This window comes from Xenopus tropicalis, chromosome 6 (genome assembly GCF_000004195.4).
Source record: "Xenopus tropicalis strain Nigerian chromosome 6, UCB_Xtro_10.0, whole genome shotgun sequence".
Lineage (NCBI taxonomy): Eukaryota > Metazoa > Chordata > Amphibia > Anura > Pipidae > Xenopus > Xenopus tropicalis.
Genome location: NC_030682.2, coordinates 33,173,174 through 33,200,515, shown reverse-complemented (window position 1 = coordinate 33,200,515; position 27,342 = coordinate 33,173,174). Strand labels below are relative to the sequence as shown.

Here is a 27,342-nt window from a genome sequence, read left to right as displayed (position 1 = left end):
TTTAGAATGTAAGCTCTTGCGAGCAGGGCCCTCCTCCTAGTGTCTCCGATCCTCATCCAAAAACAACTGCAAAGCATTTTTGTGAATTGTTTATATGTATATGTTGACTGTTATGTCTTTTGTACCCCTCTATTCTGTAAAGGGCTGCGTTAATTGATGGCGCTATATAAATAATAATAATAAATAATAATAATTTAGCTAAAGTTTCAGTGGGGGTACCCGTGTCCCTAGGCATACAGCAGGACAACCATTTTCTAAGCTAAAGAGTGCAATAACATGACTACACATGTATATATACTATAGTTATATTAAATACTGTACCAAGTGAAATGAAAAGCAGTTTGCTGGTGGCCACACAATGAAATGCTGTGAGAGAAAAAGCACACAGATGTGATGAGTTAGAGGAGGAATATAGTTCCTAGCAAGGAAAGACACAAGGCGGTAGTTAGTACTCTCATGCAAGCTGGGAAATATCATGCACAGTATAGGGCAGAGAGCTTGCCAATGGTAATGGCCACTTGCAGCTGCTGAGATGAAAAGGCCCAAAGTAAGAATTATAGAGAATATATATCCAATTTTAGCTACATAGCCCAGTTACCCAGATTAGGGTGCAAAGGGAGCAGGCAGTATGTATCTGAAACGTAACTGAGACTTTCTCTGACAATTCAATTCCCATCATAGACTCTATGGGAGTTCTACTCTTATACTCGGCAAGAAAAACATACATCCTTACCAGGTCATTACAAAGTCCCATTTTGCTGGTAATAAATACACATATATTACAATAAGGCCTGTTTAATGTTTTCTGCAATGAGAAGCCCCTTATGCACCTAAGTGAGTTATAAGCATTTTTTAAATAGGGCTGGGCATTATGGTCATGGACGAAATAGCTGCCAGGGCACAGCCTTTCAACAAACACAGAACTGATCAATCACAATCATGCAATGATCTATTTTAATGATGTTTTCAGAGGAGTTGATGATAATATTTGCTACAAATGTTACCATCTAGACAAGGTGTGCATTGCACCCACAGTACCTGGTTGTGACACACAGAAATCATTTGCAGACACCGTGCTTGCCACAATCCAGTCACTCTGCCACTATACTGAATGCTGAGGTCCCCATTCAAAGTTCTACGGGCAAACCAATATTCCCTCTAAGCTATCTGCTTGTAGCCAAACACAAGCCAAACACAAACGCAAAGAACAAATTGTGGAGCCCATAGAATAATGATATTACACTTGTTGCCTACAAAAAACTAGCTGAAATGTGAAATACCAACAGTTTGAAAGCAGAAAGAAATGTAGATATACAGTGGATGATGCAGACGGTTAACCCTTGCACTAAGGAAATCACAAGACGATTGGTGGGCCAGTAAAATGCCAGGTGAGTCTAGCAAAGTTATTTCTATTTACTTATCAACACCAAAAAAAGGATACCCACTGTTTATTTGGCTGGTGGGGGACTGTTTGGCCTCTGTGTACTTGAGATGCCAGGGTCTATTTTAGATCCCAGTCCAGACCTTAATACAGTCATCCAGTTTAGCAGTTTTCTCCCCATTAAATATATGTGAATATGAAACAACATTTTTACATGGAGTGAATGGAGCATTGGAAAGGAAAACTAAACCTGAGCACATTTTAAAGCATTATTGACCATGTTAAGACCATGGGGGCATTTTACTAACGCTTGGTTTTTTTATTCAGATTTTTTAGCACCAAAACTCCACAAAAATCAAAACTTTTTAGAGATTTACTATGCAACAAAATGGCTAATAATCAGAATCCGACAATTCGGATCACGTAGAAGTCGATGGCAGATGTCCCTTCCCTTCCCTGAAGGATCTCTCTGCTTCAAAACTTTTCTCAGATTTGGATGCTGTTTTTTTGTGTGTCAATGCAAAAAAAGTCACAGTTTTGCAGCTTTTCTCAACTTTTTGTCCTTCTTTTGACTACATACATCTTGAGGACTGGATTTTTTAGGAGGGAAAGCTGAAATACATGCCCAGATACTTAGGCAGTGTGGTCAGTCTGGGCACTCAGCTAATTGCTAGTTAATTGCTATAGTTTATTTGTACCAAACTGTGCATTGGTTAGTCAGTCTTCTTCCCACTAGAATGATTGAGGCCACTTATTGAAGACACACTGTACTTATATAAGTAGATGATTTATTCTCATACAAAGCAAAAGATAAGAATTAAACATGAAAACCACTTACCTTTCTCTCAATGCTGTCTTCCCCATCGGTAGAGCTGACGCTGTCACACAGTCGCGTTCTCGACGGTTTCTGACGTTTGCTGTTTACAGTGAAATGAGCGCGGGTTTTCAGTGCTTGGGAATCCAGCCTTTCTGTTTCGGGAATGGCTTCATTAAAATCTGAAAGTGGAAAGTGCCAGCAGACATGAATTTCTGGTCTTACACACAAGCAATGATATAACAAAACAAGGAACACAAAGACTGATTTACTGAATGACTTGCATAGAGATTTTCTGCTAATAGGGCTGACTAGTTTTGCAAGGCACAATAAAAGATAATTGCTTTGAGTGCACCTTGCGCAAAGGGACAGAGTTGAAATGGAAAAGTTCAGATATGGGCAATCAAATGAATTAGGGCGTGGGTGATTGCATTTCTAAGGCTACAGAAGGAAAAGAAGTTCCAATCGAAACAGGAAGGACGTTTAATTCTATACCACAGATACAACAATCATTTTCAGTATCTGTACTTATTACATGAGCTAAGGGGGGACCTGAAAGGTTGGACCTTTAAGAAAGGCTCTAGGCAAATGTCAGGCCTTCAACTGCAGCCTGTGCTGAAATAATATACAGCCATGGAGTATAATGCAGAAAGTATCCTGCCCATGGGTTTGTCTCCTCGCAATTATTTGCTCAACTAACTGAGACGACTTCTACTGCTTGTATTAAGCGTGTGAGAATTGTTTCCCCAACCAAAGTGTGGGCTCTATTAGGCTGCACCTCTGGTGGGGGAGGCAAGTTTAGGGTGATAGGTGCCCTTTAAGCCAAGTATATTTGAATCAGCAGAGAAGGAGGAAGACATTTTCTGTTTACTAATATTAAAACTATCCAGAATCAACCAAGACACTTGGTGCTAACACACAACAGATATACACTGAATAAGCAACAATGGTCTGTTTTCTATAATCTAGAAGAGAAATACGTACATTAATCTACTTATATCATATAAAGATAACTTTATACTTACCAAATACATCACCAGGATCTCCCCCCTTCACTGCTCCTTCTGAAAATGGGTAAAAAATTAGTAGTTAATGGTGTTAGTAGAGATCGCAGGGAAAAAAATGTTAGTTCTGCCAACTATTACACAAAAATAATTACATTTCTGTGAAGTAGACTGATAATAAATTCTGTTAATTATGTTAGCTTTGTGAGAATACGTTGAAATACTTTTTATCTCCAATGATCAATACACTAACTGTACAGTGGGAACATTGGAAAGAGTGATATCAAGTATGACATGGGCTACTGTACATGCTACAGGTCTTTAATTAGATCATGGAACTTAAAGATAACATCATATGGGGGTAGGGTTATATTATGTTAGTGATAACATAGGGTTATATTATACAGGTGACATTATATAAGTAGGGTTATAAGTGGTGGTTTTGGACAAACTAAACCAAATATATATCACACAAATCTGTATTTAAAATGCTTTGGGAACTGATGGCACGAAATAACTAATCACAAGAGCAGGTGTTGTTATGCAGTGCCTGAACATTGCTCCCAGGATTCGGTGGTAGCTCAGCTTGTAGCCCTCAGGATGTATTTGCCTTTGGCACACATTTATTTCAATAAGAAAAAGCATATCTCCTAACTCAATTCCAGATTTACCCGATTAAATTTCATTTGAGAAACCATAGGACAGGTTTTTCTCATTAAACTAAATCTTTTTGTGTGTCAAAGAAGAGAGGATCCATAGTTGAGCCACAGATGTAGGGCCACAGATTGGGTATGCTTTTATATAGATAGCTGAGGTTGTATTATTCATCATAAAACATGAATAATGTCACAATTCTAACATAACATTGCTATGATTATCAGTCTCACAGCTATGCATCTATCCCTAAAGAGTAAAGTTGGCTTACTGACACTTCCTATACTGATTGGAGAAGCTATCTGAGGAGTCGAAAGCAACCTTTTTATTTATCCTCAGACATGCCAAGGCCTCACTCACACTACAACGCTAACTTGAATGTAATCCTGGTCTGAACTCAAGGCTCATTACTGCGCCTGGTTCTCATCAGTCAGTGGCAATCGAGTTCAGTCCTGCAACTTCTGATCTGATGAATACAAAGGTCTACAGTGTGAATGAGGCCTTAGCATGAATGATCCAGGCTATGCAATACACAGTATTCAAACAAAACAACTTCCAGCATGCAGAGCAATGGAAATGAATGAGTGGGTTCCAGGGGGCACATATTATCGAGTTATGGTTGCAACAAAACAGCGAATAGTCAGTATAAATTACAAACCCAATAAAAATGATACATAGACTTGCAATGGTCTCTCTGTACATGTAATGCAGGCATGAATAGTCTTAACCCTGTCGCTGTTGCTGAACTGCAGTTCCCATGTACTGACAGCATTCAATGGAAACTGATAAGAGTTAAACAGCAGCTTGAGGGAGAAAGACGGCAAATGGCTGATTCCGTTGAAAGCAATACATGCCATATATTATAATGCAAATAAAAATATATGAGTGAATTAAGCTCCCACTGCAGGGTCAACTGATATCGAATGAAGGAACTCACAGAGATTGCAACTCCCACCTGCAAACAGCTCAGGCTGCAGCCAGCAAGCACAAATGGGCATTGGAACACTGCAAGAAGCTGTATCAGACAGAGTCACATAGGGTGCCTTTAGTCGGGCTGCTCCTAGCCTCTGTACGTCACACCACAAAGAACTGCATCGTGTACATTATATCGCTATAGGGCAATACAATGGAACTGTGCATGTCTTGGAAAAGAGATAAGCAGATGTAACCATGGTCCTTTGTGCAAAGTAGAGTGTGCCACGATACTACTTGGGAAATTCATAAAACATATTCTCTACACATTTTTAGCATCATAATGTCTAGTTTCACACTTAATAGTATAACTATGGGATCTGAAATACTTGGGTAGTTCAATAATACACAACAGTTATTAAATAAAAGAGCTTTTCAAAAGCAAGTGCAATGTTTGCAATATTTTATTAGCTAGTATCTGAATGTCACTATTGGTGATATATGGCTGCACATACAGATAACCAAATTGCACTGGTTCAAAATGCCAGCTTTCTGGCACCTACTGTAGGTCTCTTCTTCAGGCGTTGTATAATATGGTTCAGCTTTGCTACAATCTCACCAAGTTGACACAGAGTGATTTCAGGATACAGTAAACACCCCCTTTTCCACATGAGCTTAATGAATAGGGCTTGCACTGAACATACTTTTTGCCTATTGTTTTAATTAAGGTTTCTGTTATTGCTGGCAGAAAACAAGTATATGATGCCAGTTTCACTTTAGTACTTCCTAATCTCGAAAAACTTCAAAGGGGCTGAGAACAAATTACCAGTCCAGTCAGAAGTCCCTGAAAATAAGCTGCTCAAAGGCTGCTGCACATGTAGGAGGCGTATGGGTGGTATTTTCAGTAAGCGCTTTTCTGCCATCAGCCTAAAATTTACAATAGCTAGTGATTCTACCAAGTAAATATTTTTAAGCTGAGGGAGTATGTGTTTGGCAAACTTGAGTTGACCTATTGAATGCTTAGCTGCCAAACAGCCTGAAAAAGTGATTTCATATCTCTAAACTATAAGAAAGTATACTTAAAGGGATTTTTATTTTGTTTTTTTCAATACTAAATTACACGGTGTACATTGCTAATAATTCACTCTACCATTTAAAATGTTATTACTGAATCAATAAATGGTTTTATTTTAGCTGTAATATTGGTGTGGAGGCGCCATCTCAGTGCATTGTGCCTGAGTCTGAGCTTTCAGAAGGAGCCAGCGCTACACATTAGAACTGCTTTCAGGTAGCCTATTGTTTTTCCTTCTCAGTGTAACTGTAGGAGCCATCATGTTATTCTCATATATACCACTAGGTGGGGCATGGTTGAATTTTTAGCAATGCATGTGTCAGGGAGCTGCTATCTTGCTACCTGCCCATTGGTCTGCGGATCAGCTGCTGGGGAAAAAAGGGAGGGGGGTGATATCACTCCAACTTGCAGTGCTGTAGTAAAAAGAAAATGAAGTTTATCAGAGCACAAGTCACATGGCTGTGGGCACCTGGGAAACTAAGAATATGTCTAGCTCCACATCAAATTTGAAAAACAGATTTCAATGCAGGATTCTGCTAGAGAAGTGCTATTAAATGATGTTATCTGTACAATTTGTAACATGTTTTCCCATGATAGAATCCCATTAAGGTAGAGTCCAGTCAGTAAATTAATACACTTCCAGCATGTCATGGTCGAGATTCCAGGCATTTAGTCACCAGTGTGATTAACAGCTCCACAGGTCTGGCACACACCAATATGCTGAGAATCCCTCCAATACCAGGGGCAGTCGCAATTCCAGGTGATTGCTGTTCAGATCAATGGGGATTGATCCTAAGGTCTTAAGGTGGCTACACAAGCAGCAATTTTGATCTTTCGTACAATCGTTCCCACCCTCCACTGACGTTCTGGGCTGAATTGTCAGATATAGAGGTAGAAACAATTGAAATTCGACATCTTCTGCCAATTCAACATTAAACGTAGATTTTGCTTGGGTGCCTTCAACGGCGCCCAATCAAAATCTTTTAACCCACCCGATCGCAAGACGACCGATATCTGCAGCCTTTTGTGATATCAGTCGCCTTGTCCAGCCGCCATACACGCACCGAATATCGTACAAAAGAGGTTCCGCACGATATTATCACTGTGTGTATGGCCAGCTTTAGTTGCCAGCCAACTACACTGTTCATGCCATTACCCTTGTTACAGAGGGGGCACGGTTACTGTACAATTGCACAGGGTAAATATGACATACAAAAGCATGGTGCAATTGCAAACAGGACCCAGTAGCCCTCTAACTGTTGTACAATGAAAAAAAAAAAAAACAACAAAAAACATTTTTATGGTAAAAAAAAAATCACAAAATATATAAAGTGATGTAAAAATGACTTCACGCCGTTGTTATGACAATGGATTCATTCATCCTTCTTTCAGCTGCAGTCTGGAATGGGCATGACTGATTGATTCAATGTGGAATCAAAGAGCCCAGGAAACGCTCGGCTGTTTTGTTTTCAACATCTTTATTCAGTTGACGACCATCTCAGGACAACATGATTCCAAAGTATGTTCAGTAATGTACGCCACACAGTATATGAGCGAAACTGCAGGTTATCAGTATATTACAAGTATGCACAACATTTGAGTTCTATCTTACAGGTAGGCATTACATTGGATGTATGGGTTCAGACAGTATGTAGCAAACTGCTATCAGTGTCACATTTAATGGGGATTTCCTTTGTACAGCAGCTATTAAGGTCAGGTATTGCTTGTATTTATTTCATATGTACAAAATCCCAAAGTCTGTTTAAACCGCTTGCATCACATTATGAAAGCTTATATATATAAAGCTGCACTGCATGTACTGTAACTTTCTATTGGTATTCGGCTAGCCGTTTGTCTGTCCAGTACTGTCAGCCACAGTATAAATGCATTTAGGTGTTGGACGGATAAAAGCTTGGATAAAAAAGGTAGTTAGGTACTAATGGCACAAGGGAAATGGGGAGGGTTCCGACCAGAAATATCTCCAGTAATAGGGATTTAGTGCTGTCCTACTAGTAACAATATGTCCAGTAATCCACCAGGACCAATTTCTTGCCAAATGATATTTGCATGACCTTATGTGGGGGAAGGGGGGGGGGGGAATCAAAGATGGAGCCCTGAAACCCAGTATTTAGTACTGTTCAGTACTTCTAGTTCTAGTTATGGGGCCCCTGTGTAAAAATAGGCTTGTGGTGGCAGCTCAGGTAATTAAATGATGTCTACATTACGCTGGAAATAATTCCCTTTTGTTTATTTAGCCAACTTGCAGTCCATATATACTCAATGCATTACAGAACCAGAACAATAGGAGAACACAACAGAAGGCAAACAGCTTTGACAGTGAATTAGTTAACGTTTATAACAGAAGGAAACAATAGCTGCAAATTCTGGGCCATAGTAATATAGGTCTGGCTTAACAAACAAAATAAAGTGATATTCCACTTCCAAAAAGACCCTGTAGCAGTTATTCCTTCCTGCACTTGTCAGTAACCAGTAGAAGGTGCAGGGTTTTAGGCAGATAAACTCAGCAGTTCTCAGGAGTGATATTCCTAATATACCCTCTGTTTGCTGGTGCCATTACGCTTTCCTAAAATACACGGGTGAACCCAGTGGGCATTTTCCCTCTCACACATCATCAGTGATGTTTAAATATGCAAACAGCACTGTAAAAATCATGCAATTAACAATGCAGGCTTACACAGGCAGAATTACTGTGATAAAAAGTCCTGCTTGGACTGAGCACTGTAGCGGTTAAGCTGAGCTCAGGAGAGGAGGTTAAAAGAAGAAAATAGGAGCAGACAGCTAGAGCAGAGTTTCTGCCATCTCTTCAATGGCTGCTAGACTGGGGCGGTCGTGTTAAGTACTTTGAGCTGAAAAGAACTGAGCATGCTCAGAAGCCAATAGCCAAAGAAGAGAAGGGGCCAAGTAGATTTGAGGAGGAGAAGGAATCCTAAGTGATTAAGGTAATTCTGTAGCCTTACTATTAACATTTGAACAACAAAAGTGGCAGGTGTTTTTAGATTTCAGGGGGGGGGGATTGGACTGCATTTATTATTATTATTAATAACATATTCTGCAGCACTGTACAATAGGAGGGCACAATACAGCAGGGTGCAGGTAAAGGATAAAACTGTATGATCTTTTAAATGATGAATGTGTAGCACATGCGCCTTTATATCTCAACTTCAGTTCCGTGAATCTTTGGACAATAACATTCAGGGCTGAGGATGTGAGACTGTGTTGGGCAGTTTTTAAAAGCATCTAATATCCAATCTATGTTCCACATTTTCAGAACTTGTAATGATGTTTCTTTATATTACAGGGTCCTAGAAAAATCACCCTTAATTATTGCCCCCCCCCCATTATACTTTGTGTCTTGTTAAAACAATTAACAAATAATTGTGTCTTTACTAACTCATGCAATTTGTGTTATAATCTGTATTAATGTTCACATATTCTTTTCTACCCATTCACTAGTGTGTAAATATAAATACCAAATAAAACACAAATTCCATCAGACACAATCATTTGCTAATGTGATTCTAAACAAGACTGAAATAATAAAGTTTAATGTCAGTGCCGTGAATATGACAAGGATATAGCACGTTCAGGGCTGAGGAGATTAGATTAGCACAGCTTTTACATCTTGTAACCTGTCACATGATTTGTGGGGAAAACTGCAAGATAAAAATGATTGAAACTGATGATAAAGACAAAGAAAAGAAGCCACAACATTAGCACTAGACTCAAAGGTGGTTTTGCTATAGAACTGGCAATGTCATCCACACCCCAGTAATCCATAGAATTTAATCAGATGTTTTCTTTCACAATACCTGCACTAGGACAGTAAAAGCTAACTGCTGATTGGTTCTTACTGGACATTGTGCATGTTATACATAAAATAATTTAGCCGCAGTTCCATCCTAATACTCCACTGATTTACAGAATACATCTGGAGCTGTAATTCGGTCACAAGTAGGGTTGCCACCTTTTCTGGAAAAAAATACTGTCCTTCCTATATTTTTTCTTACCTATTAATAACACTGGCATCAAACCTCATACTGGTCAACCTGGTAAAATACCTGCTAGGTTGCAACCTTGGTCACAATTGAGAGCTACCCTATGTGCAACCCTGGTCTCCCCACCCCAACAACTGGAACTACAAGGAAGGATGATCTGTTTACACAGCAATCTGACAAACAAAGCATGCAACAACAAGTTCTATGCATCCCTAGTTGGTCCTTATGTAGGTATCCCTTATGTATATTTGCATCTCTGGTTGGTCCTTATTTATGTATCGCTGGTTGGTCCATATGCATGGCATGTAGTGTTTATATTACAAAACCTTAATAAATAGTAACAGCAAACTTCCTTTCCATACGTATTCATAATTATTCAGCCAGTCAGTAGGTTTCAGCTGGTACAAGCTTCTTTATAGTTACTCTGTTGTCGTTTCAGTAACAGATTTACACGTAGGCCCATATTTGCAGTATATTTGGTATTGTGCAAAAAAAGGAACATTACATAATTTTAGTCAATTTATGACTTCCACTTCCACGTCTTTATTTCCTATATTTTGCCTTCCATATATACATATGAATAGGAAAACCATCATTGTAAGCAGCAAATAAGAAAAGGTGTTTATAATACCGGTATAAGGTCATCCAGTGGAAAACACAAGACATCCAAATGACATGTATTCCTCTTCTGACACAGCCATAAGCAGTTAACCATAAGTTACATTTTCCATTTTTCTTATCCACAGGTGGCAAAAAAATTCTTGGAACCAGGAGATCAATGAGCTGAAAATAACACAGCTATAATTTTGATATTAAAAAAAACTGCATCGGTAGCAGGAAGTTATGTAAATATGTTGTCAGGGCTGAAGACTGGAATGGATGACAAATAACCATCAACATCTGTATTGTTTTTAACCCCTGTATCCATCTTGGGGGAGAGTCTTGGCATAATGAATAACACTTGAAAGGTTAAAAATCCTGCATCCATTACTCGCATGTTCTGCGTATTAGTTTTACAACAGAAGACAAAACACAAAACATATATATTATTTTTATTTACCCACATCCCTTCTGACAGTAATATCTTCCATGATAACTCAGTTACCTTATAGCAGAGGAAGCATGTACAGAAATGAAGCCTGTGTTTAACCACACCAGTTACTCCAGTGCTTTACACTGCATTTGGACTTCAGTGAAGGGTTAGTTAGAGTTGGCCGAACCACAGTGCTCATAACATGCATTATGCATATTTTCAGAGGTGCCATTGTGTGTACAGAAGATTTTCAATGTTTTAACAAACCTTCCAGGCAGGGTTCTTGCTTATCATCCAAGTTTTCCGCAGAAACAGCATTTGTGTCATCTTCAAGACATGTCCTGCTTTCAAATATGTTGTTGTTATTGTTAACTTGACTTCCATTTTGCTTGAGGAGCCTAAATACTTCAGCCTCGAGGTCCTTGATCTAGGAAGAATGGAAAGAGATCTTTAGAACAAGCTGTACAGCAAATCACTCCGGCAGAGGAATGCGGTTCACAGTGTGCAACTCACACGGCATTGCAAGGTCTGAACTTCAGCGAGGTGAACTTTCTCCATGTCCTCAATTTTCTTCTTTTCAGCCTCCTGCCGTTTCATAAAATCTAGCTCCCTACCAAAAAACAAACAACATACAGTTCTGATATTAAACAATATGAAAAAGTATTCTCTAATAATTCCAATCCCCCAGTTCTAATAGTTCTAAATGGCAATACCATAGTACTGGGGGGGGGGGGGGGGAGAGAAAGCAGTTCTAACTATGGAAGGAGTGCACTGGGGTGCACAACTGCTGTAATTATGGGCAAGTTTATCTATCTTAAGCAAGTTAGTTTACAGTACAGTGACTTATCTCAGCCAGTAGGAATGCCAACAAGAAGGAAAGCAGATCTAAGAACTAAGAAAATAATGGTCATAAAGTGATAACAATGTTGAACTGGGACTAAAAAGACTATGACTTTTATAAAGTCACTTTAATAACTTGAAGATGCTCTTGAAAGAAAAAACAATCTTTTACACTGGTCAGCATGTCACATATAGCTGTGCCAAATAGCTAAGAGCATTGTAAAGAAGCAGAGCTAGGTTAGAGAGGCAGAAGCCATCCCTTGGTTTAGAGCAGTGATCCCTAACCAGTGGCTCGTGGGCACTCCCAGGTTCTTTTTTAATTATTGTGCTGCCCTCTAATATTTTTACATTTGAATGTGGCTCAAGGGTAAAAAAGGGTGGGGACCCTCGGTTTAGAGCATCTCATAAAGGAGAGTAGGAGCAAAGCATTTTGTCACACCTGGAATGGGCAGCAGGGAAATGTCATGTACAGGGTATAAGAAGCAGAGGTGGCCCTTACTTTTGCTGGAAATCTTTGATTAGCTTTTTGGCCTTGTTGTACTTCTTCTCAAGTGCCTGGTACTGACTCTGGGTCTCCTTAAGGTGCTCATTGACAGTATGGCACAGGGTCTGAGCTTCGATCCAGTAGCTTTCCAGCTTCATCATTCTTTCTTTGTTCTCTTCGATATTTTGCTGTAGTTGTGTCTTTTCAAGTTCCCACCTTACTTTCTCATTTTCTGCGGCCTGCAGCTAATTTGTGGGAAAAAACGAAAATTATTCACAGGTATCCTGGAAATATGTTTTATTAGCAGTACAAAATAAGTCCAGCATCTCTTTAATAATCCAACAGCGCCAGGATTAATTAAATTAAAAATTAATGTACAGGAAAAGTTCCCTATAGGTCATGTTGATCATTTTTCCACTGTTAGGGGGCTTTGTAAATAATTGGTACTTGAAATTCCCAAACCTGACTGTTTTGCCAACCTGACTGTCCCTTCTCAGCCTGTCAGTTACAGCTTCCAATGCTAACGGCCTCCTGCTGCACAAATATGGCAGCCCCGCCTATAGCAGAATATCAGAATATAAAAGTGTTGGGCAAATACTTTTAAGGCAAAATTAGAAATAGCATGCAAAGTCAATGTTATGATTTGAATTTCTGGTGTCAGTATCTCTTTAAGTACTGTTGTTATTTTTTTGTTTTTGTATAACATTCTAGGGGTCATTTACAATACAGTATGCAGTGTGCAAAGTGCAAAATAAAGCCGCAAAGGTCCATTCGTTTTTTTGCACTTAGCACACTGTGCCCTGCATTTTGTAAGTAGCCACTCCTTTTTAGAGTGCAGAGACCTGCAGCATCCCCTGTGATCCGAGCACTGTCTGCATTAGGCAGTACTCAATCCAACAGGGGCAGGTGAGGGGCATAAGCACAGACGTCCCACCACCCTCCCCGTAACCGAACTTGCACCTCTTAGTCCTCTACTACTTGTGCCCTGGGGCAAATGACCCCTTATATCTCTAGCTTGTGTTAGCTACCATTATATGTACTAGTTTAAATGCCCCTTGGTAGCAAAGGACACTGAGCCATACAATCTGTTGGAACTTTAGCAAAAACAGTGAAAAAGGCAGTGAGTCAGACACAGCGGATCATTTGCTTTTCTCAGTCTGCATTTCCTTCTTAGGCTGAAAATACACATCCGCTCTCACCTGAAGCTCCATGCAGCTGCTCTGACAGTTTGGGAACTCAGGCCGGAGCAGAGACTGGCTCAAATAACACTAAAGCCTGCATTTTCAGGCCAATCTCCACTTAGGCTGACACTGTGCCTGTCAGAGCAGGTGCATGGAGCTGCAGATGAGCCATGTATGACTATTTCCTTAGAGTGGTCAGAAATACAGCAGGTTTTAAAGAGAAAATGCAGCAAAAATGAAATAAGAACATAAATGCTATATTTACTTGTTTGGTATGGGATCTTTTATCTGGAATCCTGTTACTCAGAAAACTACAGGAAAGCCACCTCTTATAGAGTCCATATAAAGCAAATAATTCTAATTTTTAAAAATAATTTTCCTTTTTCTCTGTAACAATAAAACAGTAGCTTATACTAAATGGTAACTAAACTGCATGAATCCATATTGGTGCTAAAACAATCCTATTGGGTATAAGCAAGGGCCTTCGTATGAAGTATGTTTACATATGCCACCTTTCCATCAGAGAGGGTAAGAAAGCAAGAACTGCTGTCTAGGGATTAATATAATATTTCACATTTCAGGTTACATTCAAATTATAATAATTTTCCCCAAACCTCCTAGAAAGTAGAAAATATTAGCAGCGAGACATCTTGAGTCTGTATCACACGTGCATGAAATTCAGGTACAATCATTAGCAATTTTCCTACATAAACAGGAATATCACAGGGTGTTCATCTATTTGTCACTGACAACATTTCTGTGCCATTAAACCCAGGGTCCGTTCTGGTCTAAACAACCTCTGAAATCCTGTCTAGACATGGGGCTGTCAGCACTGAATGGCTAGCACGCTGCTGAGCCATAAACACAACACACGGAATGATTTGAGAGCTGCAGCGCTAATCCAGGATAAGGATGCCTTAACTCCCATTATCCTCTGCTAGTAAGCCACCATTTGCACAGGACTGATACAGACGCCTTACATAAAAAAAGGTGAATTGGATTCCATTTTTTGTTACATGTGCCATAAATAAACATTATGCAACTGTGCTGCATGCTAAATAAAAACGCTGTCTCTCTTACCTTTGTTTTCAGTTTCTGAATCTCAGCTTCGGTGACGGCATGTTTTATCTGTAACTGGCAAAAAAATAGTAAGAGAAAATGAGCAACAGTCGACAGCGAGACCCTCTGTTTTCCATCGATGCCCAGGCAGCTCATAGACTGTAATTTTTTTTTTTTTTTTTTTTGAACAGCAGAAGGCCTGGGAAATGCTGCAGTGCAGTAGGCTGCAAATTAAAATGTCTCTGAAAATGCCTTACTGCTCAATTACAGATGAGACCACTGCCTGACAGTTACAGTTTAATACTGAAAAGTGCAAATATTGACAGCAGATACTGTGATTTACAGTCTGAGGCACAACGTGCCATTCCAGACTTACACACAAAAATGGTGTTTGTGGTTGTAAAAACTGGAATTTCAATTGGATGTGACCGACTAAAGAAGCACTGCCATTCAATAAAAATTGGTGCTTATTCCTGAACACAATGTGTGAAACCATGGCAATTAATAAACTGGTATAGTTTATATCTAAAAAAAAAAAAAAAGCTGTATTCACTCTTTGGTAGATGCTACTATGTGTATATGCCCTTAGGGCAAAAAGCAAAAAAACAACAGTTCTGATTAAAGGAAAAGTAACACTAAAAATTTTTAACTAAAAAACCTATTCTACCCTGCCCCAATAATTGCCCTATCCTGAAAACCATTTGTTATTTTGAATGCTTTAGAAGAAAATACCTGTTAAACTTGGCTTCCGGTCATTTGAACAAAGGCTATACCGCGATGCTGGGGAAAGTATCAGGGGATGCATCAACTATGCGGCAATCGATTGATCGAGCCTAGCCTTCCTTCTGTATAGGAAGGAGTCAGGCTAGGCTCGATCAATTGATTGCCGCATAGTTGATGCATCCCCTGATACTTTCCCTGGCATCGCCGTATCGCCTTTGTTCAAATGGTTTTCAGGATAGGGCAATTATTGGGGGAGGGTAGAATAGATTTTTTAGTTAAAATTTTTTAGTGTTACTTTTCCTTTAAAGCAAATGTTCTATTTAAACTATGTTAGAATGGCCGGACTTATATTGTTATTATAACTGCCCTATCAGGCAGCTTTACAAAACTATTACATCACATATTATGACATCACACAAAAATCCCTGATGTACAGATATATGATATATATCATCCAGAAACCCATTATCCAGAAATGGCAATTTCTATAGAGTCCTATTTAATCAAAGAATTCTTCAGTTTTACTTGCTTTTTTTCTCTGCGATAATAAGAGATAACTGTATGCTTGATATTATCAGAGCTAACATTAATTTGATGGCAAAATAACCCTACTTTTCTATTTGTAAAGGGGTATTTCACCTTTAAATTACCTTTTAGTGTGATATAGACATTGATATTTATTGTTTTTATGCGTATATTGGCTACATGTGCCTGCACCTGAGCGTATTCCATTCATTCGGGTGCAGGCACAGGTAGGAGCGTATGGCGCGTATTCTCGACAAGCATTTTTCAGCTCGCTGACAATATGCGCCATAAGTATGGTGTGGCAATAGCCTTAGCCAAGGCCTGGGCCGGTATTACAAATTTACTGGCAATGAACTTTATATTAATGATCTCTATTTCTTTAGTTATTACAAATGATCACTATATAACTAGTTTATACAAATTTACCAGCAATGCACTTGGAAAAAAATCTATTTATATGCAATTAACAGTGTGAGAAATATTCTAGCAAGATAGCTATTAATGAACAAAATCTTGTTATCCTGCACATTCTAACTAAACTAATCTGCTCATTCTTGCTATTCTATTGCACATATTCTACCCAATCTGTTTCATGTAGTCAGTTTGTCCCACACAATGTTCCCAATCAGTCCAGTCATGCTCACCATTCGATCACATTCTACCATGTGCAATCTAGTCAGTGTATCATGTACGTTGTTTGGCTGTAGAGTTTATGTGTATGTTTAAGGACTATAAAGCACATAGTGTAAATGAGTACTAAAGAATACACAGTACATAGGGGTGCATTTATTAACACTGAAGACAAACATCACTAGTGATGTTGCTCATAGCAACCAATCAGATCTTTATTTTTCATTTCAATCTAATTGCTGATTGGTTGCTATGGGCAGCATCACAAGTGATGTTTGTCTCCAGTGTTAATAAATACACCCCGTAGTGTATGTGTATGGCTATACGTACATAGCAAATGTAACTATAAAATATTGAATATATGTGATGACAACAAAATACACAGTGTATTCAATGACAATAGATTACACTGTGTATTCACTGACTATAGAGTGCATAGTACATGTGATAATCATATAGTAACAGTAATAATAAATGCTATGACTACAGTACATAGTGTATACCAGTGACTTCATAGCAGACAGTGCATGTATTGACTTTGAAATATGCAGTAGATTTGATGACTAAATATCAGGACTATGGAGTACACAATACATGCCATTATAAAGAATATTGCAAATCTCGTTATTATCACAGGTACAGTGTGTAGAGGATGACTAAAGAGCACACCGTAGAAAGTACAGCCCAAGATTCAACCTTGATCTCAAGGACGCTCTTTTCAAGTTTGCCCTCCCCAGTAAAACATGTACTATTATCATCATGCAATTCAATTTCTTCCTTACTTCTTTAAATTTATGTGCAAGTTTTGTCGCGTCCAGGTCTGAAGCAAACATTTCCTCATTCTCTGGAAGTTCGAACACTTCAATAGCCATTTCTCTTCCAGGAACAACGGGACCCACATCGTCCTCTTCTTCGTCTGTTGCATATTCTCCTGTCTTAAAATAAAAGGAATCCTTAAATACACAAAAATACTATTGAGTACTGCCTTTGCTGTTTGATGGGAATATCGCACTTGTACATTGTATTCATTAAGGACTTTTAACAGAACAAGCTAATACAATTGATGGCCCTGTATCAGTACATTTATTAATATACTGTATTTTTTGTTGGAAACACTTACTATATGTATGTGAAAGTATAGGCCAAGTAGTAGTGACACCCAATGTATTACACTCTGCTTTAGCAGGAGCAATCATTTATAAAATAAACTGCTTTATTTGTAAGTGCACTCCGCCATAATTAAAGTGATAGGTGCAATTCATGAAAATGTCAACACAGAAATAAAAACTGAAATAATTATAAATCACAAACTAAAAAGAGGATTGCACAGATGTATCAACTGTGGATACCCTAGCCCCATGTACTACCAGAAACCTCACAAACCTGCTTCTTTAATTAAGCTCATAGGCTTTAGAAATAATTGTTGGTACTGGGGATTTTAATCCATTTAGGTCCAATGTAGAGGCAACCTTGGCAAAAGGCAAAAAGTAGGGAGATTCCAGTCTATAAGCAATGACTAGAGTTAAAGGAGAAATAAACCCTAAAAACAAATATGTTAATGCTATATTTTATATACAGGTATTGGACCCGTTATCCGGAAACCCATTATCCAGAAAGTTTTGAATTACGGAATGGCCATCTTCCACTGACTCCATTTTAAAGAATAAGTAAACTTTTTTTTTTTTATCAGTAAAATTACTTTTAACAGCCTCCAGAATTACCTACCTTTGTCCCAGCATTCTCTCTGACCTGGTTCCTCAGTCAGAAGATGTTCGTTTTTCTTTGCTTCCTTGTGCGCTTCCTGTTCAGTTCTCTCTTCAATTCGACTACTGTTGTCGACCTGGAGAGCCTTCTGCGCGTGCCTGGAGGCAGCAGGAGCCAGTCTGTGCATTAGCAGGGTTTTTTGTTTTTTTTGATGAGAGACCTGAACAGGAAGTGGGGGCGGGGCTTCACTCTGCACAAGGAAGCAAAGAAAAACCAACACCTTCTGACTGAGGAACCAGGTCAGAGAGAATGCTGGGACAAAGGTAGGTAATTCTGGAGGCTGTTTAGAGTAATTTTACTGATAGAAAAAAAAAAGGTTTACTTATTCTTTAAGGAAATAATTCACATTTTTAAAAAATATTTCCTTTTTTCAGTAAAAATACGATACAGTACCTTGTACTTGATCCCAACTAAGAATGAATCCTTATTGGAGGCAAAACAATTCTACTGGGTTTACTTAATGTTTAAATGATTTTTTTAGCAGACTTAGGGGCTGATTTACTAAGACACGATTTCGAATCCGAATTGGAAAAATTCCGATTGGAAACGAACATTTTGCGATTTTTCGTATTTTTTGCGATCTTTTCGGCGTCTTTACGATTTTTGCGTAAAAACGCGAGTTTTTCGGCGTCTTTACGATTTTTGCGTAAAAACGCGAGTTTTTCGTAGCCATTACAAAAGTTGCGCAAAGTCGCGATTTTTTCGTAGCGTTAACACTTGCGCGCAAAGTCGCACCTTTTTCGTAGCGTTAAAACTTAAAAGGCGCGACGTTTCGCGCAAGTTTTAACGCTACGAAAAAATCGCGACTTTGCGCAACTTTCGTAATGGCTACGAAAAACTCGCGTTTTTACGCCAAAATCGTAAAGACGCCGAAAAACTCGCGTTTTTACGCAAAAATCGTAAAGACGCCGAAAAAAATCGAGTTTTTACGCAAAAATCGTAAAGACGCCGAAAAAAATCGCAAAATTACCGATCATTACGAAAAAACCGCAATCGGACGCATTCGGCCCGTTCGTGGGTTAGTAAATGTGCCCCCTAGGGTATGGAGATCCAAATTACAGAAAGATCCCTTATCCGGAATACCCCAGGTCCCGATCATTCTGGATAACAGGTCCAATACCTGTACTGAACTTACTGCAGCAGCCTAACATTCAGTTGTCCACATGAGACACAGGACACTCACATGCTCAGTGCACTCTGGGCAGCTGTTGAGAAACTAAACTTAGTGGACCATGAAAATGATCAAGCAGAAAATTATGTTTGCTTGTCATATAAACTGATGCTACGGGGCTGATTATTTGTGTTATAAAAGCTGCCATGTAATGAGAATCTGAATGAACTACTTGTATCCTGACTTTATATTTTTTAAGTTTTCTATTAAGTAGCTAAAACAAAATGCAGTTTGTATTTATGGCAATGGTGGCTTTGCATTTTAATAATCATAAATTTGTGAGGAAATAATCACCACTTTTAAAAACTATACACACAGTAAAAAATGACTGGTAAAACGCGGGGCCAACGCATTGATCAGTCTTTTTTTTTGTTCTTGTTTTTACGAGATAAGTAGCACTACTTATATAAGCCTTTGGAACACTCCTACAACCCCCTTGAATTTTAATAATTACAAAATGCCTGAAACAGGAATTGGTTCTATCTTCAAGTGGTTATTTAACTACATAAACAGAAGGGTTTCACTACAGAACATTCAGAACACAAGAATACAATTTGCCATAACAATTTGTAAGAGAAATCACTACATAAAGTAATCATGTATATAATAAAATTACATGAATAGAATTCTGCCCCTGCTAAGGAGGCATTATGTTTATGCACACTGATCCTTTCCGAATCTGAGCCACCAAAATAATACAGTCATAAAAATAACTACAGACTTATATAATTCATACAAAGAACAGGGTGCCTAATGGCACCATAATGTGATGCTGACATCATTTATATTTATAAAGTGCTGGTGGGGTTTTTCCAACTTCATCTAAGTGTAAGACTCCTCCCCAAACAAAAAATAAGTAAATAATGCATTACTAGTCGAAATAATGCAAGACTTTAGTGTCACATTAATGCGGTGTTGGCTAACTCTATTAAATATCCTTCAGTAAAACCGTGGCCAGACTATAGGGCTCATTCACTTACAACACTGCAGTCAGTTGCATGAAAAACCCCATGAATTAAAGGTACTTGCATCAACATGCACACCTTGCACTGCTATTTAGTTGTGCTACCTTCCTACCATTGAACCGGGCACTACTGAGGCAGAACAGCACTCTCTTCCCACAGGATTACGTCAATAGAAGCAGTGCAGATAAGCCACATACTTCACTTTCACACCAAATGCTGGAACTGAACATTCTTACAAATTGCACTTGCAAATGCGTACATTTGTACCAATTGGCCGCAATTACTCGAACTGGCAACTGCAACAACACTGGAACTCTGGGTAAAATAAACACCACATTATGGGTAAAAAACATGCTGATTGCATTCGGTAATGCACACTGACCCCCCTATAGCCCTTACTGGCATTCTTATGATTTTACTAGATATAAATGCCTCCAATCTAAAATAAACAAAGGCAGTGGCAATAAAAAAAACCATGCACATTAGCATGCAAGTTAGGAAACCCTGACATTTGCCCCATTTTGTGCAAAAGAGGAAAATAAAGATACAGGGGATGGTAATAAAGGGGTTAACTGTTTCCAGATAAGGAAGAGTGGATAACGTTTAAAATCTATATTTAATAGCAAATAATAAAAATATCTATGGTAACAACAGGCAATACTGTCCAAGTTTTCTTATTAGTGTGCACAGCAGCATGAACATGTGTAACCCAAAGACATTTTTTCCATAAATTATATTTTTTTTTCTGCATTTTATCTTCTTTTAAGCATTTTGTCTTCAAAGCATGTAAATTATCTTTTAGAGATTTTTAAGCAGCAGTAGCAGGGAGTTCTCATGCTCAGAATAAGTGATCCACAGAAAGGTTGCCCAGGGCAACAAACATCATTGGGATGAAAGTGCCCTTCACAGGGGAACTCACAGCTCACTGATAACATAGTGTGATAGAGGGAGTATGTGGTAGAAAATCAGAATTCTATGTAAAGTTACTGAATGTCCAGGTACTGCATTTCTGCAGCCAATATGCCCGCAGATCTTTCCTTTAGGAAATTTTCAAAACAAAAATAAGAAACTTGGAGGTGGGGGTGTTGTAGTTTGGTACCAGATAATGATAAAGTAAAGTACTCTTCCCTATGTCCAACAGGCTACTAAGAATAAGTGAATAAATATCTAACGTCAGAGGGAACATGAATGCTGCCTACTCCCAAACCTGGTTATTGGGGTAAAAAGGGGTTATTGGTGACATGGGTCATTTCATAACCCTCTAGGCACAGAGGTGGGACTCTGACCACCCTACACTATGGGGCTGATTTACTAAAATTTGTTTTTTTCTGGCCTTCAAAGTCATATAAACTCGACATGGTATAAATTCAAAGTAAACTCGATCATTGATAATGCTGTTATCGGTCGCACGAAAAAATCATACATTTTCAAAAAATTTGAGTTTAAACAGATGTTTGTTTCCATGAATCTGCTTTATATTACCCAAACAGGAATTGCTCCAGCAGCCATTTTAGGAGCACTGGCGCTCATTCTTAGAAAAAAATAATGCGTTGAGGTTTCACTTGAAACTGAATGGAATAGAAAACAAATATGGGATTAACTTCCCCTTGAAAATGTGTGTAATAGAAAACGATGAGATAAACTTCCACTTGAAAGTGCATTAACTTTTCCTTAAAAATATGTCAAGGACAGGCTGTCATTGATTGAATAAATCTTTTATTATTCCAGTAATTCTTGGAAAACACAAAGTTTTCGAGGAAAATTTTAAAAAAACGAAATTTTCTAGAAACAATATGGGAAAAATTGAGTACTCATTAATAAATATCGAAAATATCGAAAAAAAAACGACTTTATTGCATAGTAAATATGCCCCTAGGTGTATTCAGAGTATACTTTTGAATCAGTCAAATAACAGGACAGTAGTTTCCTTTAATGTCACAACAAGCCCTTTAATACATGCTAACTGCTATTATTCTCATGTGGCAGTGGCATTAATTTGTATACTGGCAGCTTTATTGGGCAGTCAGTTTATAATAATTTACACAAAGAAGAGTCTAATAAACTAAAGCAATGATCATATCATTATAATAAATGGTAAGGAATGTCATTCAACCTGCTTTAAAGGAAAATTTGAGTAGCATCACAGTTGCAGTTGTTACCACTAGAGGGGGTGACAAACCTTCCAGCAAAAAAGTGTTTTGGGTTTTTTTTTAAGCCTGATAAAGGTCACTAATCAGATATCAAGGGCTGTTTAATAGAATAGAGGTTTTTTTAGGGATTTTAAGGAGTTTTTAAAAGTTTTAGGTGTATGTATATATATATATATATATATGTTTTATATATAAATGAAATGAAAAAACTGTGCCCTTCCGAAGGGACACACAGAGGTTAAACTCATACATATATCATTTATATTAATACAGGTATGGGATCTCTTATCCGGAAAACCATTATCCAGAAAGTTCAGAATTACGGAAAGGCCATCTCCCATAGACTCCATTGTAAGCAAATAATTCTAATTTTTAAAAATGATTTTCCTTTTTCTCTGTAATAATAAAACAGTACCTTGTACTTGATCCCAGCTAAGATATAATGAATCCTTATTGGAGGCAAAAACAATCCTATTGGGTTTATTCAATATTTAAATGATGTTTAGCAGACTTAAGTGATGGAGATCCAAATTGAAGATCTGGAAACAGGTCCCATACCTGTATATAAACTAATAAAATTCTTCCTACTAAAAAACAATTACAATTTGGGTTTAAGAAAAAATCAATAGATATTAATTTAAATCCAACCAATCCAACTGTAATAAATATTATTACAGACCAATCACAGCAGTACCGGTATAGGATTTTTTTTAAGACTGTGGCAGACTTTTAAAGTCTGCTAAAAAAATATTCATGTAGCTTAATTACCATCAAGTACAAACTACTGTTTTTTTTATTACAGATAAAAAGAATATAATGTTTCCAAAATTAGAATTATTTGTTTATGATGGAGTCTATGGGAGATGGCCTTCCCATAATTAGGATAATGATTTTCTAGATAAGGATCCCATACCTGTAATCAATTCCACTAATTATTACTGACCAATTGAGAACATTTAAAGACTCCCAAACTAATTTATAGAGAGGTATTTGTCACATTGTGTGGTAATAGAGAAGTCCAAAGGACTCGTCAAACTCAGAAAGCCAAGGGGAAACAGCCTGTAATGTATTTAGTATTTCCGTGCAACAAGCAGCTGATTGGAGTGCACAATCTCAGCACCTGCCTGCTTGGGATTCACTGCCATACTGCTGCCTAATTTAATTATCTTCTTGGGGAAATATTTATCGCTAGTATTTATGTTACATAAAATGGATTGAAGATTTAATAACACCTTGTGTAAAAGTCAAGGCAGCAGAGGCTCCCAGTCTGAGAAAATTCATATGGGATGAGGTAGTGTAGTTTATTCATATACTTTATTAATATATATACCAGCTGCTGACTGAAGGATGAGAATGGGTAAGTGCCACCACTATAATTCCTAACAATACACTCAGCTAAGGTTATTAGATTTCAAAACTGAAATCCATGCCCACTTTTTGGCCACTCCCTTATTGCCGTACACCCACGCAATGTCGCAGCCACATATTTTAGTCTGAATATATTTCACTAGAAAATCCCAAAAATAATTTTCTACATATTGCTTCCTTCAGAAACAGAAAAGCTGGTTTGGGAAGTTTGAAGCTGTAGAAGAATAGAAATTGATCAGGTGACAGTTCACTACTTCCTTCCTCCTGTCCTAGAGTAGCAACAATGGGCTAGGGAGCAGCTCTGTTGTCATGGGGACAGCCTTCAGAGGCGGGGACACTTGCCAGGGTCAGTTTTTCACAGGACAGGCAAACAAAAGGAATTCTGGGAACGAATTCCAGACTCTTAAAAAAATCCCATTTACATGGGTTTATCCTATAGGCTACAGCTCACCCACTGGGTTTGAAGCTGAAGCCAGGACAATAGCTGATCAGATTCCCAACTACAGACCGGTTTCGCCCTTATTGGGGGCTCATCAGTGTAGTGTAGGGTTTTCTGATCAGCTTTTTTTTTTAAGAGTCTGGAATTCGTTCCCAGAATTCCTTTTGTTTGCTTTTGTCTGTGTGAGGCAGTCTCCTCAACCTTATTTATTTGTTCACAGGACAGGGAAACTGAATAAGAGTCAGTCCCCCAAAAACAGGGACTTATGGTAACCTTATACATAGCACAAGTGTACACCCACTGCATCTAAATGGCAGGTTGTAGGTGACCATCTGGCTTGCCGTAGCAGAAACTACATTCTCTTCTTTAGCTGGTCGCATCCCTTAACTCTATCAATGGGCATTCAGTGTGGAGCAGTAGGCTGCAATATTCTTAGCTTATCCTGTACTTTCTGCAATTTTAAAAGTCATTAAAATACATTGGTTCAATAGATGGAAGTTATGCTAAAGGAGTTTATGAAGAGAATGTCCAACAATGCATATTGAAAGAAAAACTAATTCTACGCAACTTTTCAATGTACATTAATGTCAGTGGATTTAAAGTTATTTGTTAATGCAATTGCTCTTGAAGAAAGCATCTGTTCATCCCCCTCTCTGCTTCAGCTACACTGTTTTAGTAGTCAGACCCCAGAGTGCAGTGTAAGCATATGCATGTATATATAATACTTTTCATGGCTATTCCATTTATAAATACATTTAACATTTAATAATGTGTATTGGAAAGCTGCTTAGCATTACATTTGTTTTCATTATTCAAAAACTATTTCTGAGTGGAGATCCCCTTTAAACAATCCAACAACATTACTCTTGCTGGACCTATAACTGAAACAAGTATATAGATATATATTTCAATTTAAGACATGTAGCTTGATAGTAAAAAGCTTCCAAAGGAAAGCATGCCTTGAAAGCATGGTGAATCTGATACAATTCAATCCCTAAAATCAGTGGGTAAACATAAAGGGCATGGGCCTCCCCCCCCAACCTTCCTCCAAAAGGTTAAATTGCACAAGTCACAGGTCACCCATGCGCTCACCTACAAATAAACTGGACCCCAACCCTAGTTATGCCATTTCCAGAGAATGCCCGTGTACTCCCCATAGATATTCATAAAGACCAACTTAAGGCTTATTTAGGTTGAGCTTTGGGACAAGTACTTATTAGTTGTTTTAGCTGAATTATTGGTGAACTGCTAATAAAACAAGGTTGGACCTGGCCTTCAAAGTAGGACTAAAAAAATTCTAGAACAACTATTCCTGTTTAGGCCACAGTTTAGAAAAAGGGTTTTCATTTTCAAACCTGTACATAATGTGCATGGGTAAAGAGAAAACTAGAAAAGTATCAAAAACAAAACATTTAGCATGACAATGTCACCGCTAGGCCTGGACTGGCATATATAGATTCTGGCAAATGCCAGAGAGGCTGCCTCTGTGAAATGTCAAGGCCTATTTTGAATCTCAGTCTGGACCAAGTCTCCATTCCCACGCCAAGCCAAATGAGCACAGTAATTGCATTTCCAATAAACAGATACATGTTAAACCGGTTGTTTTTTCAATTTCTACCTCTCTTCAAATCTCAGTGATCACACAATTCTTAAATCTTATAACTACATTAAGTTCTATTTGATTATATGTCACATGGGTGCATTCTGCTGGCTTGTTTTGTAACAAGCATAAGGAAGGGACTGCACTAGAAACCTACAAGTAAAAGTATCATAGAAGCCCTGGGTCATTCCTAGCTGCCACAGTGCAAAACTATACAATCTAATTGGTGAATAGGTGCAGGTAATTGCCAGAGACAGAATTAGAACATCTACATGCAACAAAATAGACTATTTATTTAGCTGATTTTAATTGCACCGCAGGATTAACTACCATATTGTCTGCATTTATATGTCCTTGTTAAGAAATCCTCTCTTTGTCTTCTGCAAATGATTTTCTTTGGCCTTCATTTGTTACCGCCAACTGGCAACAGGTCCAGCAACTGCTGACATGGTAGGAACAGAACCTAAAAAAAAATTTTTTTTGTCTGGCACCTTTGTGACCGTGTCTATGTCTGTCTTCTCCAAAATGCCTTGCATGGGTCTGTAATTCTCCTTCTTCTCATGCAAGGTATTCTGGGAACTGGTGTCATAGCTGGAGGAGAGCTGACTACTGCTTCAATGGTATATATGTGATACCAGAACAAGCAGAAGAAGGAATAGCAATAGAGCAGTCATAGATACTGTGTTCAATACCAATTATATTTACAGAAAAACTCAATAAAATTTGTAGCATACTGTATATTGGAAAGTTTTTTTAGAACTCTATTATGCAAAAATGGGAGTAAATATGCCCTTTAATAACACAATCCCTTTACCGCATTAGCAGCATTACCTCGTCATCATCTGCATCGTATTGTGCATAATGTTGTTCCAGCATTTCCCTCTGGCGCCGTTCTTGCTCAAGAGTCTGGCTGATCAGCTGGGCAACCTCACTAATTTGGCCAGGTTTTTCCCGTCCTATAATAAATCTGCAAAGAAATTCAAGCTTAAAATGAGAAATACATTTATACAGTTGTGGAAGATGGTTCTGTTGGGCTCACCGGGACAATAAAACACTTAATTGCTTCTCAAACTTAAAACAGAACATTATGGAAGTGTTTTACATCTGATCTCTGTTATCAGATGAATGTAAAAATATTGAGGCAGGCTTCAAAACAGAGGACCAATACTTATAGAACAGTCCTTAATGTACGGTAAAGTAGGGGTATGTATGAGGTGCACACAGTATTGTTAGATGGATAGACTAAACACAGGTACACTAATAGAGGGCCACAAAGGTGCCAAGGTGCCTTGGCATAAGCCAACCACCACCATTTAGGCAGGTTATTAATAAACTCTATTTTGGGCAGGGCTCTCTTTTCCTTGTGTCATAGCTACATAGTTAAGCCTTACCAGGGACCTATAAAGGGGCAAAATTATGTTTTCATCCCTTGAGTCAATGCCTTTTTTATACAAGACAGCACTTTATTTGCTTTAGTAGCCACAGAATGACACTATCTGGAATTAGACAACTTGTTATCTACAAAAATCCCCAAATCCTTATCAATTAAGGATCCCC

At 38.2% G+C, this 27,342-nt stretch overlaps 1 protein-coding gene across 3 annotated transcripts in view; it reads right to left on the bottom strand.

Moving 5' to 3' along the window:
* Positions 1 to 27,342, bottom strand: part of ppp1r9a (protein phosphatase 1 regulatory subunit 9A) — a 108,317-nt gene that overhangs the window by 10,397 nt on the left and 70,578 nt on the right. The window contains exons 6-14 of one of the 3 annotated variants that reach the window (XM_002940634.5): positions 26,617 to 26,752; positions 17,111 to 17,263; positions 14,472 to 14,525; positions 12,226 to 12,455; positions 11,400 to 11,496; positions 11,154 to 11,313; positions 3,221 to 3,259; positions 2,220 to 2,377; positions 322 to 366 (exon numbers count right to left, since the gene is read on the bottom strand). In XM_002940634.5, coding sequence (XP_002940680.2) covers positions 322 to 366; positions 2,220 to 2,377; positions 3,221 to 3,259; positions 11,154 to 11,313; positions 11,400 to 11,496; positions 12,226 to 12,455; positions 14,472 to 14,525; positions 17,111 to 17,263; positions 26,617 to 26,752 — 1,072 coding nt within the window. The remainder of the gene's footprint in view (positions 1 to 321; positions 367 to 2,219; positions 2,378 to 3,220; positions 3,260 to 11,153; positions 11,314 to 11,399; positions 11,497 to 12,225; positions 12,456 to 14,471; positions 14,526 to 17,110; positions 17,264 to 26,616; positions 26,753 to 27,342) is intronic. The other 2 variants (XM_004915417.4, XM_004915418.4) reach the window with 2 other exon arrangements.